The sequence below is a fragment of the Mus caroli genome, unplaced genomic scaffold (genome assembly GCF_978045245.1).
Source record: "Mus caroli unplaced genomic scaffold, Mus_caroli_1 scaffold_9, whole genome shotgun sequence".
Taxonomy (NCBI): domain Eukaryota; kingdom Metazoa; phylum Chordata; class Mammalia; order Rodentia; family Muridae; genus Mus; species Mus caroli.
In genome coordinates this window covers 126,613,424-126,629,814 of record NW_028227264.1, presented here as the reverse complement: position 1 = coordinate 126,629,814, position 16,391 = coordinate 126,613,424, and the positions used below count along the sequence as shown (strand labels likewise).

Below are 16,391 nucleotides of genomic sequence, written 5' to 3'. Positions count from 1 at the left end.
GTTCCAGAGTATGACGCATTAACAGTGAAACGATGGCACCAACGTGAGATCATCGGGAAACACGGTAAATCGGCGGAAAAGGGTTACCTTTAGAGGTGCAGAGCCCCTTCCTCCCACCTCTACGAAACCCCTTTTTTCTGTTCATCTGAGTCCCGTATCTCCTCGGGTTCCTAGTCTGGTCTCTAAGACACTGCCTAGAAACCCTGGCAGTGTCTTTCTTTCTTTCTTTCTTTCTTTCTTTCTTTCTTTCTTTCTTTCTTTCTTTCTTTCTTTCTTTCTTTCTTTCTTTCTTTCGTCGTCTTCTTCTTCTTCTTCTTCTTCTTCTTCTTCTTCTTCTTCTTCTTCTTCTTCTTCTTCCTCTTCTTTTTTTTTTTTTTTTTTTTTTTAAGTTTCCTCCAATGAAGAAACTAAGGGCAAGACTGGGAGGCAGGCTGGTGACGTAATGCAGATTGATTGGCATTGAAGTCCTGGATGTCTTGGATTAGCCACGAGTTTCACCAATCCAGAAGCAGGGGTGGGACGGTGCAGGCGCAGAGAATTGGTTTGGCTGGCTTGGATTTAAAGCGATAGACGCTGTTGGGAGTCCTACAAGACGGTCCTCGATACCCTCCCCACAAGTCTTGGGACCATTTGGGTCCCCAGATCTGGGGAGATGGTTTGCGGCGGATTTGCCTGTTCCAAGAATGCGCTGTGCGCTCTCAACGTGGTTTATATGGTGAGGTTTTGGAAATGGGTAAATCTCCGGGGCGGAAAGAATGGGGGAGTTTCTAGGGGACTTCCGGCGTGGAGAGGGGTGTACTGGGGGTTCTGGGAAGCTTCCCAGAAACTTCCGGCGAAGAGGGAATTCCTGGGTACTTCCGTGGAAGAGGATAGACTTCCGGTGATGAGGGGGCTTGTTTGGTGGTGGGCAGGGGTGGATTGAAGACTGAGGGCCTATAGTTCCAGTCTTCACTTTCTGCTCCAGTTTCTTCCCAAACTAGAGTTACTGGACAACGCCAAGGCTTCCATTTGTGTGTTGGGTACCTACCTATCTTGCCCTACTCTCTCTCAGTCATTCCCAGTTGCTTGGGAAGCGCGCCTAGAGATGAACAGTACTGACTGCACACCTCAAGCGCTTAGCTTGTCAAGTCCACGTCCCCTTGTAATAATAGCCTTGGGCTGTGCTGCATTGCTAGAAGTCTTTGGCGATGACAGGGTCTCACTGTATAGCGAGCTAGCTAGCACAGACTAGCCTGGAACTTCGCTGTGCTGCGGTTGCAGGTATGAGCCACCACATCAGGCTGAATAAAGTGTATTCTTTCTATTTCTTGCAGCTTGTGGGCTTATTGCTCATTGGCGTGGCTGCCTGGGGCAAGGGCCTCGGTGTGGTGTCTAGCATTCACATCATTGGAGGAGTCATTGCTGTGGGAGTCTTCCTTCTCCTCATCGCGGTGGCAGGACTGGTGGGCGCCGCGAACCACCATCAAGTGCTGCTCTTCTTTGTATCCTGGCCTTAGTGATTGGGGCCTGAGCGGGCTTTTCCTGGGCAGGGGACCAGGGGACCCCAAACATGTCTCTTTGTTCTTACTCTGTAACCCACACAAGTTGACGGTTTTCCCCCAACTTGATAAAAAGTGCAGTTTGTGAACAGAGAAGGGCCTTGAACTCTGCCCCCTTGCCTGCCACATCACAGTTAGAATTACAGTGGTGAGATTTTAAAGACAGAAACCGGGCTCATGGTATGTAGTCCTAGCTTGGAGCTCACACTAGGCTGGCTACCACACAGATTTGTCTGCCTGTCTCCCTGAATGAGGTATTTTAAATGGAAAACAGGTCTTTTTGCCCTAACTTCTTCTCAAGTATATGATCATCCTAGGTCTGGTCTTCATCTTCCAGTTTGGAATCTCTTGCTCATGTCTGGCTATTAACAGAAACACACAGGTAAGGGTAAGCCCTTTCACGCACTTGCTTGCTTTCTCCACTTTTATCTGACCCACTACTTCCACAGATGTGTGCTCCCTGACAAATATGGTTAATTCCCCAAGATGCAGAGAGACCCTGAGACACTTGACATTACCAATGACCGTGCTGCGGTCTCTGTGGGGAAATGGAGACTCCTGAACCGGGATGTGAAGAGACTAATGTCCCTCTGCCTGTGTGCTCTCTAGGCAGATGTCATCAATGCTTCGTGGTCGGTGTTGAGCAACAGTACCAGGCATGAACTGGAGAGAAGTTTTGACTGCTGTGGCTTGTTCAACCTTACAACCCTGCGCCTACAAGATGATACTTCCTGTAGTGCGGTAAGTTGAAGGATTAGTCATTCCTGGGACATTCACTACAGCTTTTTGGACAGGGCAGGTGAGCAACTTTGCATTCTCTGTATATATGTCTGTTACCAGGTGTGCAAAACTAAGAGCTCTACATGCCAGATGTGTGGGGAGATGTTCCTTAAACATTCAGACAAAGCCCTCAAGATCCTAGGAGGTGTTGGACTCTTCTTTAGTTTCACAGAGGTAATGACTCCTCATGCACACACTCAAGCTTTCAACCCCATGGTCCAGAAATAACCTGCTTTCTCTCTTCTCCTCCCGTAGATCCTTGGTGTTTGGCTAGCAATGAGATTCCGGAATCAAAAGGACCCTCGAGCCAACCCCAGTGCCTTCCTATGAGACTTTTGACCTCCCAGATAGCATCTCTGCAGCCTAGGCTGTTTCTAGCTAGCTCTGTATCCAAGGAAGACCTTGAACTCCAGACCCTCCTGCCTCAGCCTCCTGCTGGCATCACCACACTCAGCCAGCCCCTGGATCCTTCTGACTTGGCTTTGCCATTTTTTGTTTTTTTTGAGACAGGGTTTCTCTGTGTGGCCCTGGCTGTCCTGGAACTGTGTAAACTAGGCTGGCCTCAAACTCAGAAATCCACCTGCCTCTGCCTCCCAAGTGCTGGGATTAAAGGCGTACACCACCACTGCCTGGCCTTGCCATCTTTACAAACACCTAGGGGTGGCCCTGTGGTTTTGTTTTAGAGAAAAAAAAGTCCCTTACCTCACCCCCAAGAACTGATCAAGTGGTGGCTAGACTTATGTCTATTTTGATGGGAATAAGATTGTGGATGAGGGGACGACTCCATGCCTCAGGCCCTAGGAGGGTAACTGCCCCCCCCCCAAGACCCCTGGCTTCAAGGACAAAGTCAGAACACCAAGAGAAAACCAGTTATAACCCAGGGCCTCACAAGTGCTCCGCAAGTATTTCTACCAATCAGCTGTCATTCCCAGCTCCACCTACAGTCTCATCAAAGCAGGACCAGTGAACTCAGAAACTAAAGCCATTTTGACCGAATATTCAAAGAAAGCATTTCTCTCTGATCTTGCCAGCCAAAGAGCTGGACTGCCTGCCTAGGTCCTTGCAGGTAACTTGTTTTCGTGTTTTGGTTTTTTTTTCCCCAAGTCTCCCAGTGGCAAAGCCAATTGGAAAAAAACATTAAAGAAAAATAAAGACCACACTCCTTTGTCTTGTCTTGTTTTCCTGTATAAAAAAGATCCCAATATAAATCAGGGAGGGAAGAAGACAGATACGCCTGCCCTTTAGTGTAGAGGAAGGGGAGGGTAATGGGGTAAACCTCGTAAGGAGAGGTGGGGAATTGTTATTTAAGGCTTAAAATATTCTCTGTAAAAAATTGGAGGATTCTCCACAGCCTCGGGGGAGGCAGAGGCTGCCACTTCAGCGAGGGTCTCTCCACCGAGACTGAGAAAGGCAGCCCCTCTTCTCACTCTGCGTCGCTTTCCTCCTTGTGCAGGTAGGAGTGCTGCAGGGCTCGGAAGGCAGAGATTCGCTTATGTGGGTTAAAGGTCAGCATTTCCTAAGGGGAGAGGGCAAAGGTCAGAAAACAGCTCAGGAGCCGATGCTGACGCCCACCCAACATGGCTGTTTCCTTTGTCCCACTCTGGCTGGTCATTCCCAACAGCAGTGACGACGACAGCCTGCCCACAACTACATCTTAGCTTCAGGCTGGTCTGGCCCGTCTGTTGTTTCATCTCTGTGTGCACGTGCTCATGTGTGAAACGTAGGCACGCACATGTGTGTGTATACACACAGAGGTCAAGAGTCTGGGCTGCCAGTCCTTGCCTTCCATCTCATTGGAGACTCTGTCAGCGCTGTATTACCAGGGATCTGTCCATCTTGCCCCGAGTGGAACTACAGGGCTGGAGAGATGGCTCAGCAGCTAAGAGCACTGACTACTATTCCAGAGGTCCTGAGTTCAATTCCTAGCAACCACATGGTGGCTCACAACCATCTGTAATGGGATCTGATGCCCTCTTCTGGTTGTGTCTGAAGACAGCTACAGTGTACTCACATACATAAAATAAATAAGTCTTTAAAAATAAATAAGTAAAAAGGAGTAGCACCATAGAAGCACCCAACTTCTACATGAGTTCTGGGGATTTGAACTCAGGTCCTCACACTTAATGGCAAAGGAACTCTACCCACTGAGCCAGTTCCCCAGGCCACCATATTTCTTATCTTAACCCAATCCCAGCCCAGGTCCAGTACCAGTAGCAGCTGCGCTCCAGACTCCTCCATCTCTGGCACCACTGACTGCACTGGCCGAGGCCCTCTGGGGGCAAAGGCTCCTCGAGGTAGAGATACCTCTCGAGGCCAGTCGTCTTCTGGAGGCAATCCAATGAGACTGTGGGGACAGGACAACTGTTAGGAGGGGCCTTTCCCAGCTCCTGTCTCCCCGGCAGCAGAAACAGAAACAGCAGAAAGTTTCTTTCCGTTTCCTTATCAAATACTTACTCAAAGATTTTCCCCAACTGGTCAGCCTCAGAGTTTCCACAGAAGAGAGGCCTAAGACAGAAAGATACTCAAAGTATGTATTATATCAAAAATAGGGGAGTGGGGGCTGGAGAGATGGCTCAGCGGTTAAGAGCAAGGACTGCTCTTCCGGAGGTCCAGAGTTCAATTCCCAGCAACCACATGGTGGCTCACAACCATCTGTAATGGCATCTGAAGTCCTTTTCTGGTGTGTCTGAAGACAGTGAGTGTACTCGCATACATGAAAATAAATTTTTAATTTTTAAAAGAAAAAAAAATTGAGGAGTAACTGTTATGTGGACCAAACTAGAGCGTGTGGAGACAAGGAACGGGAAGATCCTAAATCCAGGGCATGCCTATATGGTTTCTTGGTTCTAGGCAAGGTGGTCAGTATGAACTGGGTAGGTTGGATGTCCCGTACCATACATGCACAAGAGCGAATGGTCAAGAACAGGTATGTCTATAAGACTTGGGGGCTGACGGAGTGTGAAGTTCAGTGGCACGGAAGCATGTGCTGAGTGTGTGTGAGTTCTTACTTCAACCTCTAGCACAGTAAGACAAGCAGCCAAAGATATGTGGAACTGAAGGTAGGTTAAGAGTTTCAAGTCCCATACGGGCGGTGGTGGCGCATGCCTTTAATCCCAGGGCTCTGTGAGTTCAAGGCCAACCTGGTCTACGGCCAGGGCTATACTGAAAAACCCTGTACCATTAACAACAAAAAGTTTCTAGTCCCATACTTCCGACGAAACATCTCTGCAAAGATACAGCCAACGCTCCACATGTCCACGGGTGTTGCGTATGTAGACTGCAGAAGAACTTCAGGAGCTCGGTACCAGAGCGTAACCACCTGAAGGGAACAGTAGAAATGAGTGAGTGTGTCCTCACGAACCACACCTGCCTGGCTCTGAAAACTTCATGTACAAGACTCCTCAGTTGCTATGGGAAACCACCAAGCGCTACCCCCATCACAACTAATTCTGGCTACTGCCTTTTACTGACCACAGGTGTGAGGGCCATCTGGTAGCTGTAGATTCTAGCTAGGCCAAAGTCAGCCAGCTTGACAGTCCCATTACTTGTCACTAGAATGTTCTCTGGCTTCAGGTCCCGGTGAACAATGCAGTTTGCATGAAGAAAATCAAGGCCGCTTAGAAACTGACGCATCAGATCCTGGTTTTCAAGAAGAAAGCACAGAACACCGGAAACTATGTATCACTTCAAAATCCCAACAACTTCTATTGCAAAGATCAGTCCACCCTCACCCCCAGCCCCACCCCCACTCACCTTAATGGTCTCAACTGGCAGGCCCGGTGGAGGTGCTTTGTCCAGGTATGTCCTCAGGTCCTGGTCTATATGCTCAAACACTAGGGTGACCTTGATGTCCCGATCAGTTCGGGAAGTAGCACAGACATCCATCAGCCTGAGAAGAACAAATGATCACCAGCTAGTCGTCCCCTTTGTCTCAACGTGGCCTCTGGCGTTCTAGGGTCCCACTCCTGCCTTACGGGTCCTATTGTCCTCTCCGCCCCACTCCCAATCCAACCTTCTCACCGTACAACATTGGGATGTTCAAAGGCCTCCAGCCTCCTTAACAAGGCCACCTCACGAACTGTGCTGACGGGAAGGCCCCCTCCAGCTGCTCCTCCATTAGGAACTCTCACACTCTTGAGGGCCACAAAGTGGCCACTGTGGGGATCTCGGGCTTTGTACACCGTCCCATAGGCACCGACACCAATTTCAGCCACGGGTTCATATCGAGTGGCAGCCATTCTCGAAGCAGGGGATCTACAATCACAGAGGCTTCTAATACCAAACTCTCTCTCACGGTTAGGAGGGGGTTGACCCGGCGGTAACAAAGGAACTCCTGCACAAGACCTCGCCAACGCGATCAGCAGCATCCCACCCCTCCACACTTCCAGGGCCCGCGCCTTAGGTAACACAAAGGCTCCCATCAAACCCTCCTCCTCCGGCCACGTTTTGTCCCGGAGGAAGAAAAAGAATGCTTTCTTTCCTTTCGGAGGACATCGCACTGGGCACAAAGAGGATCACACAGTGCACAGGGTTTGCATCGAAGTTTCTGCACTTCACTCTCCAAAATCACACCCTTGCCCGCGACCACAAAGGCCCCACTTCCCGCCATTGGGCCACCTTCCATAATCAGCCAGCGACGCGCACGCGTGGGGAGCTGGAGGGTGCTGGTGGTGGCGGGGACTGGTCCCCCGTTCCTGGATGAGACTGCACTCACCTTACGCTCGGCTAAGAGCTGTGGAGGTGGCCCTTTATCTGGGCCCGGGAGCCGGTTCCTGCGGCGCCATACACCGGGGATCGGTCCCGGGCAGCTGGACGCTTCGGGCCAGACCATAGACACAGGCCGCGAGCTAGAGAGGCCCCCTCACCCCCACCCTCACCATGTGACCAGCTGCCAGAGAGGCGCGCGGAAACCCGGGGGGCGGGGCGGGCGCCGGACGTTCTGGACACGTGACCTTCACCCATGCGCAGTGGGCAACCGGGGCTGCTTTGATGGGAGGGGTGTGGTGGGGAAGGGGGCGGGGCCCTGGCGGCCACGTGACCTGTTGCTATCCCACGTGACCCCTTGACTTTGCGCTGGGAAGCAGAGGTGTGGTTACGCTGTGTGGCACGTGACTGGCTGCCATACCCTGACTGCCGAGGGGGTGTGTGGGGGCGAGAGAGGGTGGAGCACAAGGCGGTGCCATGGCAACCGGGCCAACCAGCTCTCAACTCTGGGCTCAAGGCCGAGCCGGAGCGCATCTTCAGTCTCACTATGCGTCTCTATGTGGGCGGGAGGTCGAGGTGTTAGTGGGAGATCCTGGTGCCAGAGATGGTGCTGTAACATTTCCACTCCACCGCCATGGGGGAACATTCGTATTTGTGTCTTTCTTTTACTCATTCATTCAACAAAATTTTACTAAGTGCTTCCTTCCAGTTGGTATGCGATGTTTTTGTTTTGGTGTCTCAGTCACTCGCCCTTTGAAGTGATGATAAAGATAACTAATATAGGTAATTGTGGTTTTATAAAACAGGGAATAGATAATTTCTATCTGAGGAGGAAACTAGGATTAAAAGATGGACAGAAGAAAATATAATAAGCCACTGTATGGGTATGGGGGGCAGCAATTTAATGCCCTCCCTCTTCCCAACCTGTAAACCACCCCAGGAATATTAAAAGCAGTAAGAAGTGATTGAAAATAGGGGTACTTGATTTTACAAGTCTTTACATTAAGATTGCTACATATATATGTGATTGCATAAACAGACGACAGGGTAAGCATGTCCAGGATCAGTCACCACCACATTGCTGGAAGATGACTTGTGTCCTATTGCAAACCTGCAACTCCTCGTTGGGGTCATGTTCCTATTTTTTCCCCAGTCCAGCTTAGAACATACTCTTGCTCTGATTAGCGTTTCCTAAATGGTCTGCCTACAGAAATCTAATTAGACAGAGGTAGATCTGTGTGACGATTTCGTCCCCTCCAACTCCTTTATTGTCTCCCATCTCTTAGGGATATGGGATGAAGGACCATGTTCCCATTTGTGAAAAATTACCTAAAATCTAGAGCTATTTTAAATTGATTGGGGGGGTTGTGCTGGGGATTGGAGTTAGTGTTTTTTTGTTTGTTTGTTTGTTTGGTTGGTTTTTTTGGTTTTTCAAGACAGGGTTTCTCTGTGTAGGCTGGCTGTCCTGGAACTCACTCTGTAGACTAGGCTGGCCTCGAACTCAGAAATTTGCCTGCCTCTGCCTCCTGAGTGCTGGGATTAAAGGCGTGTGCCACCACGCCCGGCTTGGAGTTAGTGTTTTTATATGCAGTGAGCATGGGTTCAGTCACTGAGCTATATTCCTGAACCCTAAATTCTAAAATCATATTTGAGACACTAGAGCTGAGGCTGGTCTCAAATTAATTGAGATTTTTGTGCTAGAGCCCCTAAATGCTGTTTTTATAGGCATGAGCAACGACTTTGGCTCTGATTTATTTTATTGTGGATATTTGTTTTGTTTTAATGAAACAAGGTCTCATATAGCCCAGGTTGGTCTTGAAATTGACACGTAGCTAGCCTCAAATACTTGATCCTCCTGCTCCATCTCCCAAGAACTAACGTTAAAGGTATGCACCACTTTTTTCTTTTCTTTCTCTCTTTTCCTTTCTCTGTCTTTTCTTTCTTTGAGACTGGGTCTTTCTTGCCAGGTAGCCCAGGCTGGCCTCAGACTCTGCAATGTCCACATGCTGGGGTTCCAGACCTGAGCCACCACACCCAGGCTAAAACTATTTTATTACCTCTTTTGCTGTGTATTCCATTCTAACTTCTTACTTTTCTGGTCGAGAACGTAACAGTGATAGGGTATGGTGGCACATGCCTTTAATCCCAGAGGACTGGGGCAGAAGCAGGTGGATTTCTGTGAGTTCATGCCTAGTTTACTTAGTGAATTCTCAGCTAGCCAGGACTACAAGTTGAAACCGTGACTGAGAGGGGTTGGGGGAGGGAATGTATATGAGAATGTGAATGTAAATTGAGGATTAATGTAAATCACAGTCAAGCACCATACCACAGAAGGTGTGCACCAGACAGATCTCCTGCTGCTGCCTCGATGCTTCTTGCCTTGCCAACAAGAGCAGAAAGAAAAAAAAAATCCAGGCCTAAATTGGCTAAGGGGCTGGAGAGGTGGGTGTTTCTTTGGCTATGTTCCTAGGGCTGTTTGGGTGTTTTAGCTGTCTGTGAGCGTATTCAACTCCCGACACAGGTACTCCCTGCTTCATTTTGCCGCCCATAGGACCCCACTGCAGCTTCCTGTCCTTAAAGAAGCTATCTTCTTTGTCTGCTTAAGTCACTGACTTGCGCCCCCACACCCCCTTCATTCATCTGTCCATCCACAGCAACTAGATGCTGTGCCGAAATTGTCTTTGCAGCCACTTTCCATTGAGGAGTCTTAATTTGGCAATCAGTCCCTGGTTCGACTTTTCAACTTGCTCATTCCCTCCCTTTTCTGTTAATTACTCTTTTGCTAATTAATTTTTTTTCTCAGTGTCTTGGACCCAGTGGGCTCCCCGGGAATCCCTTTCTTTCCCTCAGTTTCACAAAGGGGCTGAGAGGGTGGGTGTAAATACAAAGCAGAACAAAAAGCTGACAGGCCCAGCCAGTAGCTCTAGGGGTCAATTTAAAACAAAGATTTAAGCGTGTTTGTGTGGCTTTCACTTCAGAGCAGTGGAGCTGAGGGCAGGAGGGTGTCATGAAAGACACGCCCATTCCTCGGGCATCCTTTCTGCTCACTCGCCACCTTCACACGTTAGAATCAATCGCTTGCCTCTCACACAATCTGACTCCATTCCTGCACACCAGCCAGCATCTCACAGTCCCGCACCCAGCACCCTTTACCATCTTTTGTGTGTTGTTAGGGTCCATCCTCGGCCCACTCACCCTCCTCACACCCGACTCCCTGCAGAGCTTTCTTTGCACACGCCCATTATGCATACACCTCCGTGCCCCGTTACACCTGCAGCTTTCGAGGACTCACCTTCCATCCTCACCCCCACCCGCGCGCACACACCTATTCTTCCACCCGGGTACACACTCCCCTTCGTTGGCCACTCCCCTCCCTCCCTCCCTCCTCCCGCGTCTCGCACACTCGCCCCGCCCCTGGGGACACCTGCTCGTGCTGGGCAGGGCGGGGATGCGCAGCCGCGGCCCCTTCTCCTCCGCTCCCCCTCCCCGCCCCACCCCTCCCTCCATCCCTCACCGGCTCCCCGGCTCCCGCCCCGCCCGCCCGCCGCTCCGGGGGGGTCTCCGCCGCCGCCGCCGCCGGAAGGAGCCGCCATTTGCTACCGCCGAACGCACGGGCCGAACCGAGCCGGATCCGGCAGTCGGAGCGGGACTGGGGCCGAGAGGACGACGATGGGGGGCGGCCCCGCCGCAGGAGGACCGGGGCGCATAAGCCCCGGTGCCCGGCCGGCTCCGGACCCCGACCCGCGGGGCGCGGCACCCTGAGCCCCCTCCCCGCCCCTTGCCCCTGCTCCTGCTCGGGCCATGCCTGCCCACCCCGCCGTCCGCGGGCTGACGGCCTTCTCGGCCCCGCGAGCCCTGGTGCCCCGGCGGCGGCAGCAGTGAACAGCGCTTGCAGGCCGCGGAGACCCCGGCCCGGTCCTGCGCTCCGGCGCGCGCCCCCTTCCCCGCCTGCTCCTCGCCCCTCCCCCCGCCGCTCGGGAGCCCCCCTCGCTCGCCGCCCCCCGCCCCCCGGCGCCCGGACGATGCTCAAGTCTCGGCTCCGCATGTTCCTGAACGAGCTGAAGCTGCTGGTGCTGACGGGCGGGGGGCGGCCCCGGGCCGAGCCGCAGCCCCGGGGGGGCGGGGGAGGCGGCTGCGGCTGGGCGCCCTTCGCCGGCTGCTCCGCCCGGGACGGGGACGGCGACGAGGAGGAGTACTACGGGTCGGAGCCGCGGGCCCGGGGCCTGGCCGGCGACAAGGAACCGCGGGCCGGACCCCCGCCGCCGCCCGCGCCGCCGCCGCCGCCCCCAGGCGCACTGGACGCTCTGTCGCTCAGCAGCAGCCTGGACAGTGGGCTCCGAACCCCCCAGTGCAGGATCTGCTTCCAAGGCCCGGAGCAGGTCAGGCCCGAGCACCTGGCTGGGCGGGGAGGGTGGGGGCGCGCACCTGGGGTGTCCGCGGAGACCGGGGCAGGGGGCGGGGCCAGGGGGAGCTGGGCGGGACCCAGGACCCGAGTGGAAGTGGGGTGAGGTTGGCCTGGCTGGAGACTCCTGGAGTGTGTCAAGGTTGGGGCGGGGTGGGTGGGGGGTCAGGGGCTCCCAGTCGGGGTAGGGTTATTCTCCTCGGAGGGCTCAGAGTCTCTGTCACCCGATATCAGACAGCTCTTAGCACCTGCTCCCCTCACCTTAGGGTCGCCATTAGCCGAGGGAACCTATTTTTTGGAAGTGGGCAGAAAGGAGAGTACATTTGTTCTCACCTTGAGGGGAGGAGCCAGGCAGGACCCTGCCCCTCTCAGTATTTCTCCGGGTGAGGCAGTTTTTGCTCCCGTCTTGCAACTTATCCACTTCATTCTAAAGAGCCTTCTTTGTTTAATTTTATGGGTAAAGTTGTCCCGGGATAGTGCCAGCGGGCATCTCTGTGCAGCGAGAAATGACTGTCTGACTAGAGGGGACCATGTTCCACTCCTGCTCCCAGAGTGTCTCCCCATTTTAGCGTGGACACCACGATTGGTTAGCCGTCCCAGCTGGCACCACCAGATCTATATACTGGAAGTACTGTGGAGTGGATGAAGGGATGCCTAGCTCAGCAGCCCAGCCTCTCTCCTCCCTCCAGATCCTAGGCAGAGGTCAGCTCTTTAGGATGTCTTAATCACCTTTCTGATTTCTAGGAAAAGGGAAGACTCAGGCTTCCCTCTCCCTCTCGTCTCACCTTTGATCTCTTCGGTTGGAGAAGTTTTTCTTGAGCTGTGACTTCTTACTTTTGTGCTGTAGCCTTAGCATCTTCCCCTGCTCTGGGTGGAAAGCCCTAGTTTTTAAGTGTAATAGTATGACTGACCCGAGGAAGAGGTTTCCTCTCCAGGAGTGCTGCAGAAGGGGTCCGGGTGATGACTGCTGACAGGGGCCCTCCCCTCTCTTCCTCCAGGGGGAGCTCCTGAGCCCTTGCCGCTGTGACGGCTCAGTGCGTTGCACACACCAACCCTGCCTAATCCGCTGGATCAGTGAGAGGGGCTCCTGGAGCTGTGAGCTTTGCTACTTCAAGTACCAGGTCCTGGCGATCAGCACCAAGAATCCACTGCAGGTGAGGTATAGGGAGCTCTCTGGACCAGAACCTTGCAGGGAACCTATTTTATCTTATTTAGTGTTTTCCCAAAGCAACCTCCCTCCACCATTATGGCTTTCCAAGACACATGTTCTAGACAGTTAGAACAAGGGGGAGTGTGGAAAGTCAGTGTTAGTGGTAATAATAAATACACTCTGTTTTCTGTGTGTCATTTGTTGTATATTCATAATGATCTTATTAGATACCATTGCCATGCCTGTCTTTAGTAACAGGATAAGTAATGTAGACAATGGAGTTAAGATTGGAGTTCCAGTCTGCGTGTTTGACTTGTCCGATCCCGCCTTTCTTGAATAAGCTAGGCAAGTGGACACTTCTCTCTCCCCTGTACCTGTTCTGCTTAGGATCATCCATAGAACCACATCTTAGGCTAGAGAAGGCAGCAGATTCCGAGGTGCCGCTTGAAGAGTGTAGGGGGTGCCCCTGGTGTCCTCTCTCTAGGGCTGCCCGTCACCCCTCTGTCTAACCCAATGACTTTTTCGAGCGTTTTCTCCCAAACAGTGGCAGGCCATCTCCCTGACTGTCATCGAGAAGGTCCAGATTGCTGCTATCGTCCTGGGATCGCTGTTCCTCGTCGCCAGCATCTCCTGGCTCATCTGGTCCTCGCTCAGCCCTTCAGCCAAGTGGCAGCGCCAGGACCTCCTCTTCCAGATTTGCTATGGCATGTACGGCTTCATGGATGTCGTCTGCATAGGTGAGGACGCATGCGTCTCTCCCCTGCGCTGGCTTAGCGTCTTCCTTTTCTCAGTCTCTTAGCTACCCTGGCCATCCATTCAGCGTCATGGCCATAATTCCACCACCATGCAGAACTGTTAGGGCTAGCCTGGGGCCCTGGTCTTTGTAGCTCTGTCTTCTCAGTCTGCAGAAATCAATGCTATGTGCGGGCAGCAGTTCACCCTGTAGCCCTGGCTGTCCTGAAACTCACTGTGTAGACCATGCTGGCCTTGAACTCAGAGATCCGCCAGCCTCTGCCTCCCCAGTGTTGGGATTAAAGGTGTGTGCCACCATGCCCGGCTTCACCCTGGTTTTCTTTTTCTTTTCTTTTTTTATTTTTTCGAGACAGGGTTTCTCTGTATAGCTCTGGCTGTCCTGGAACTCACTCTGTAGACCAGGCTGGCCTCGAACTCAGAAATCCGCCTGCCTCTGCCTCCCGAGTGCTGGGATTAAAGGCGTGCGCCACCACGCCCAGCTTCACCCTGGTTTTCTTATCCATTTGCTTAGGCCTCATCGTCCACGAAGGGTCTTCTGTTTACCGCATCTTCAAGCGCTGGCAGGCCGTGAACCAGCAGTGGAAAGTCCTGAACTATGACAAGACCAAGGACGTGGGAGGAGACGCAGGGGGAGGGGCGGCAGGGAAGCCAGGCCCCAGGACCTCAAGGACCAGCCCCCCTGCAGGGGCCCCCAGCCGGCCCCCAGCAGCCCAGCGCATGCGCATGCGGACGCTCTTGCCTCAGCGCTGTGGTTATACGATCCTGCATCTCCTCGGACAGCTGCGACCACCAGATGCCCGTTCCAGCTCTCATTCTGGTCGAGAGGTTGTCATGAGGGTCACCACAGTCTGACCTGGACTCCAAGAACAGGGATCTTAAGTCAATGCATCAGCCAGAGGCGAGCCCTCCCGGCTGCTGGAGGTACGACCTAGACAATGTGTTTGGGGCACGGTGACCCCACCACTGAGGATCTCTGTGGACAGCCACCAGCTTGGAGACATTGTCCGGCCTCTACTGCCCACAGGGTAGAGACCCCTGGGTGACGTTCCAGTTCCCACAGACACCGCCTCATACTCACCTTGAGGATGGCCAGCAGGCAAGCGGGGAGAACCACTTTTCTTCCTGGAGAGAACCATCTTTACCTCAGCTTTAAGCCTCCAGTCCCCTGGCTCCACCATGGTGACTTGGTAAAGGGAGACCAATGCCAGAAAACAAGGGGCTGTAGACCCCCCCCCACTCCCCACCCCATGGCCACAGGGCATCTGGCAATAAGACTACTAAACATTGACCTCCCATTCCCTGCATGAGGCGGGGGACTTCCCCCTGCTCCGCCCCCCACTGCATGGGGGAAGGGCATAAAGAATCATTTATATGCGCGTGGGGCCTCCTTTCTCGTCTGGGGCTCTTCTGCAGGGCTGGAGGGTATGGGGGGGGGGTCCTCAGCACGGGTTGGGTTGCACTTCCCAGAGGTGCCTATGGAGTTGGAAGAGGGACCCCCCGCTTGCTGGTGAGTGACTCACCTTGGCTGCTAGGCGTTAGTGCTCAGAGGTAGCTGAGGACGGGGTGTGGGCTTGTCACCTGTGAGTTTTATGATTTAGAAAAGAAAAAAAATCCGAGCTCTTTTCTTCTTCCTGTCTACCTCACAGACTCGGGACGAGGATAAATGGGGGACAGGTTGAATACTACGACAGAGAAAACTGACGGGTGTATAAAGGGTTCCGGACTGGTTGCCACCAATTACTTTAGACCGTAGGTGATAGAGCAAGTTCTGAAATGTGGTTTCTGTCAGAAGCGGCACAGAACTTTGGTGTTTTTGAGAGACAAAGTAGAGAAGCAAAACAGGAAGTCGATACTGCAGCTGTGTAGGACAGTGGCCGTTGTAGGATCGAGAACCCTTCTGACCCTCCAAACACCGGACCGGGGGTGGAGGGGCAGCGGGAGCTGCACAGCCTGTCTGAGAACAGCCCTTTCCTTCAGGTACTGTGTTCCCCCAGAGGAATGGTGGGAGACCAACATGGACTCAATTAGGGTGATGGGGACAGAGCCTCCTCCCTCAGTGTTATGTCTTTAACCCCAACTGAGACGTTTTCAGTGGCAGTTTAGGATCACAGGTTTGATCCAGGTGTGCCCGGCTAATGGTATTACTGAGAGAGAGAGAGAGAGAGAGGCGTAAGAACTCTTATTTATTATAGAAAGGACTTGGGGAATGTGGGTCTAAGGGCTGGGGGTGTGGGTCAGTGGTGTGCATGTGGTCCTGGGGCTAACTTCCCCTACCACCAAAAGAACTATGTGGGTCAGCTTGAAGCTTGATTCCCTTCCTCCTGAAGCCGGGAGGGAGGCTGGGTGTTAATATGAATGACGGTGTCTTTTTTTTTAAGTGAACCATTCATGAGCAATTAAAAAATTCCTTCATACATTGCTAAAGTCAGATCCAGAGGGCTTTCTTACTATTGGTCCTCTAATGGACCAATGGTTTCTGCTCTGCCTCCTCTTGGGGAGGCTTGGAAACAGTGGGTGTCTTCTAACAGCCCACTTACCCTGGAGCACAGGAAACCTTGCTCCACGCCTCTCCAGCTGGGGTCTTGGCTGCTGTCCTTGGTGCTGGCCGCAGATTGGCCCTCGGGTGTAGGCACCAGGGCTGTGCTGGGTGGTGGTGGTGGTGGGGGATGTCTGACTTAATTCCAAATGTGAATGCCTTGAGAGGATCAGAATGAAGAGGAAACTGAGGCTGCCAGCTCTCTGGCAGGAAACTTTACCCAGAAGCACACACCCTCCCCGTTACCCGGAGACAGAGGGCGCTGACTTTATTGATTGGTTATTAACAGAAGAGTCGGTGGAGATCAGATGGGGGACAGAAAATCAGCAACGACTAAGTCCGTGTTGGCAGAAGGGACTCAGGTAGATAAGACACATCTGGGGCTTCTGGGCCAAGCCTAGGTGTTCCTTGCAATGGTTCTCCCTGGAAGCTTAAGCATACTCAAGAACACACACATATACATCCACGTATACTCTGGGTCCCAAAGGCCCACGTCCCCCTCCCTCCAACACCGATGGAGGTCTCGGG

At 52.8% G+C, this 16,391-nt stretch overlaps 3 protein-coding genes across 5 annotated transcripts; 2 read left to right on the top strand and 1 right to left on the bottom strand.

Annotated features, from left to right (window-relative positions):
* Nucleotides 1–416: 416 nt before the first annotated feature.
* On the top strand, nucleotides 417–3,477 carry Tspan31 (tetraspanin 31). Its single transcript, XM_021174084.3, has 6 exons — nucleotides 417–715; nucleotides 1,314–1,481; nucleotides 1,840–1,920; nucleotides 2,148–2,279; nucleotides 2,379–2,492; nucleotides 2,574–3,477. Exons 1-6 carry the CDS (start codon nucleotides 653–655, stop codon nucleotides 2,646–2,648), a joined length of 633 nt encoding a protein of 210 aa, XP_021029743.1. The 5' UTR covers nucleotides 417–652; the 3' UTR covers nucleotides 2,649–3,477.
* Nucleotide 3,478: 1 nt separating this feature from the next.
* Cdk4 (cyclin dependent kinase 4) lies at nucleotides 3,479–7,265 on the bottom strand. Of its 2 annotated transcripts, XM_021174083.3 has the most exons (8): nucleotides 7,033–7,265; nucleotides 6,339–6,572; nucleotides 6,072–6,207; nucleotides 5,790–5,957; nucleotides 5,528–5,637; nucleotides 4,773–4,823; nucleotides 4,527–4,662; nucleotides 3,479–3,834 (listed from the first exon to the last, which is right to left on the bottom strand). In XM_021174083.3, exons 2-8 carry the CDS (start codon nucleotides 6,554–6,556, stop codon nucleotides 3,742–3,744), a joined length of 912 nt encoding a protein of 303 aa, XP_021029742.1. In that variant the 5' UTR covers nucleotides 6,557–6,572; nucleotides 7,033–7,265; the 3' UTR covers nucleotides 3,479–3,741. The 2 variants fall into 2 exon arrangements, with proteins under 2 accessions (XP_021029742.1, XP_029338141.1); XM_029482281.2 differs by lacking the exon at nucleotides 6,339–6,572 and having other exon boundaries at nucleotides 7,033–7,250.
* Nucleotides 7,266–11,014: 3,749 nt separating this feature from the next.
* On the top strand, nucleotides 11,015–15,724 carry Marchf9 (membrane associated ring-CH-type finger 9). Of its 2 annotated transcripts, XR_015048489.1 has the most exons (5): nucleotides 11,015–11,401; nucleotides 12,423–12,578; nucleotides 13,119–13,311; nucleotides 13,839–14,248; nucleotides 14,352–15,724. XR_015048489.1 is itself a non-coding variant. In XM_021174864.3 (4 exons), the coding sequence occupies exons 1-4, from the start codon at nucleotides 11,045–11,047 to the stop codon at nucleotides 14,177–14,179; spliced, it is 1,047 nt and encodes a 348-aa protein (XP_021030523.1). In that variant the 5' UTR covers nucleotides 11,015–11,044; the 3' UTR covers nucleotides 14,180–15,724. The 2 variants fall into 2 exon arrangements, 1 of the variants encoding a protein (XP_021030523.1); XM_021174864.3 differs by having other exon boundaries at nucleotides 13,839–15,724.
* The last annotated feature ends 667 nt before the right edge of the window (nucleotides 15,725–16,391 follow it).

Bases quoted from the DNA above. Each gene is read 5' to 3' on its own strand.
- Tspan31 (XM_021174084.3), top strand. From the start codon at position 653: ATGGTTTGCGGCGGATTTGCCTGTTCCAAGAATGCGCTGTGCGCTCTC. The intron at 716-1,313 runs GTGAGGTTTTGG...TATTTCTTGCAG, and splicing joins CTCTCAACGTGGTTTATATG to CTTGTGGGCTTATTGCTCAT. The intron at 2,493-2,573 runs GTAATGACTCCT...CTCCTCCCGTAG, and splicing joins TCTTCTTTAGTTTCACAGAG to ATCCTTGGTGTTTGGCTAGC.
- Cdk4 (XM_021174083.3), bottom strand. From the start codon at position 6,556: ATGGCTGCCACTCGATATGAACCCGTGGCTGAAATTGGTGTCGGTGCC. The intron at 4,824-5,527 runs GTATGGGACTAG...TTTCTGTCTTAG, and splicing joins GCAGAGATGTTTCGTCGGAA to GCCTCTCTTCTGTGGAAACT. The intron at 4,663-4,772 runs GTAAGTATTTGA...CTGTCCCCACAG, and splicing joins CAGTTGGGGAAAATCTTTGA to TCTCATTGGATTGCCTCCAG.
- Marchf9 (XM_021174864.3), top strand. From the start codon at position 11,045: ATGCTCAAGTCTCGGCTCCGCATGTTCCTGAACGAGCTGAAGCTGCTG. The intron at 12,579-13,118 runs GTGAGGTATAGG...TCTCCCAAACAG, and splicing joins GCACCAAGAATCCACTGCAG to TGGCAGGCCATCTCCCTGAC. The intron at 13,312-13,838 runs GTGAGGACGCAT...CCATTTGCTTAG, and splicing joins CATGGATGTCGTCTGCATAG to GCCTCATCGTCCACGAAGGG.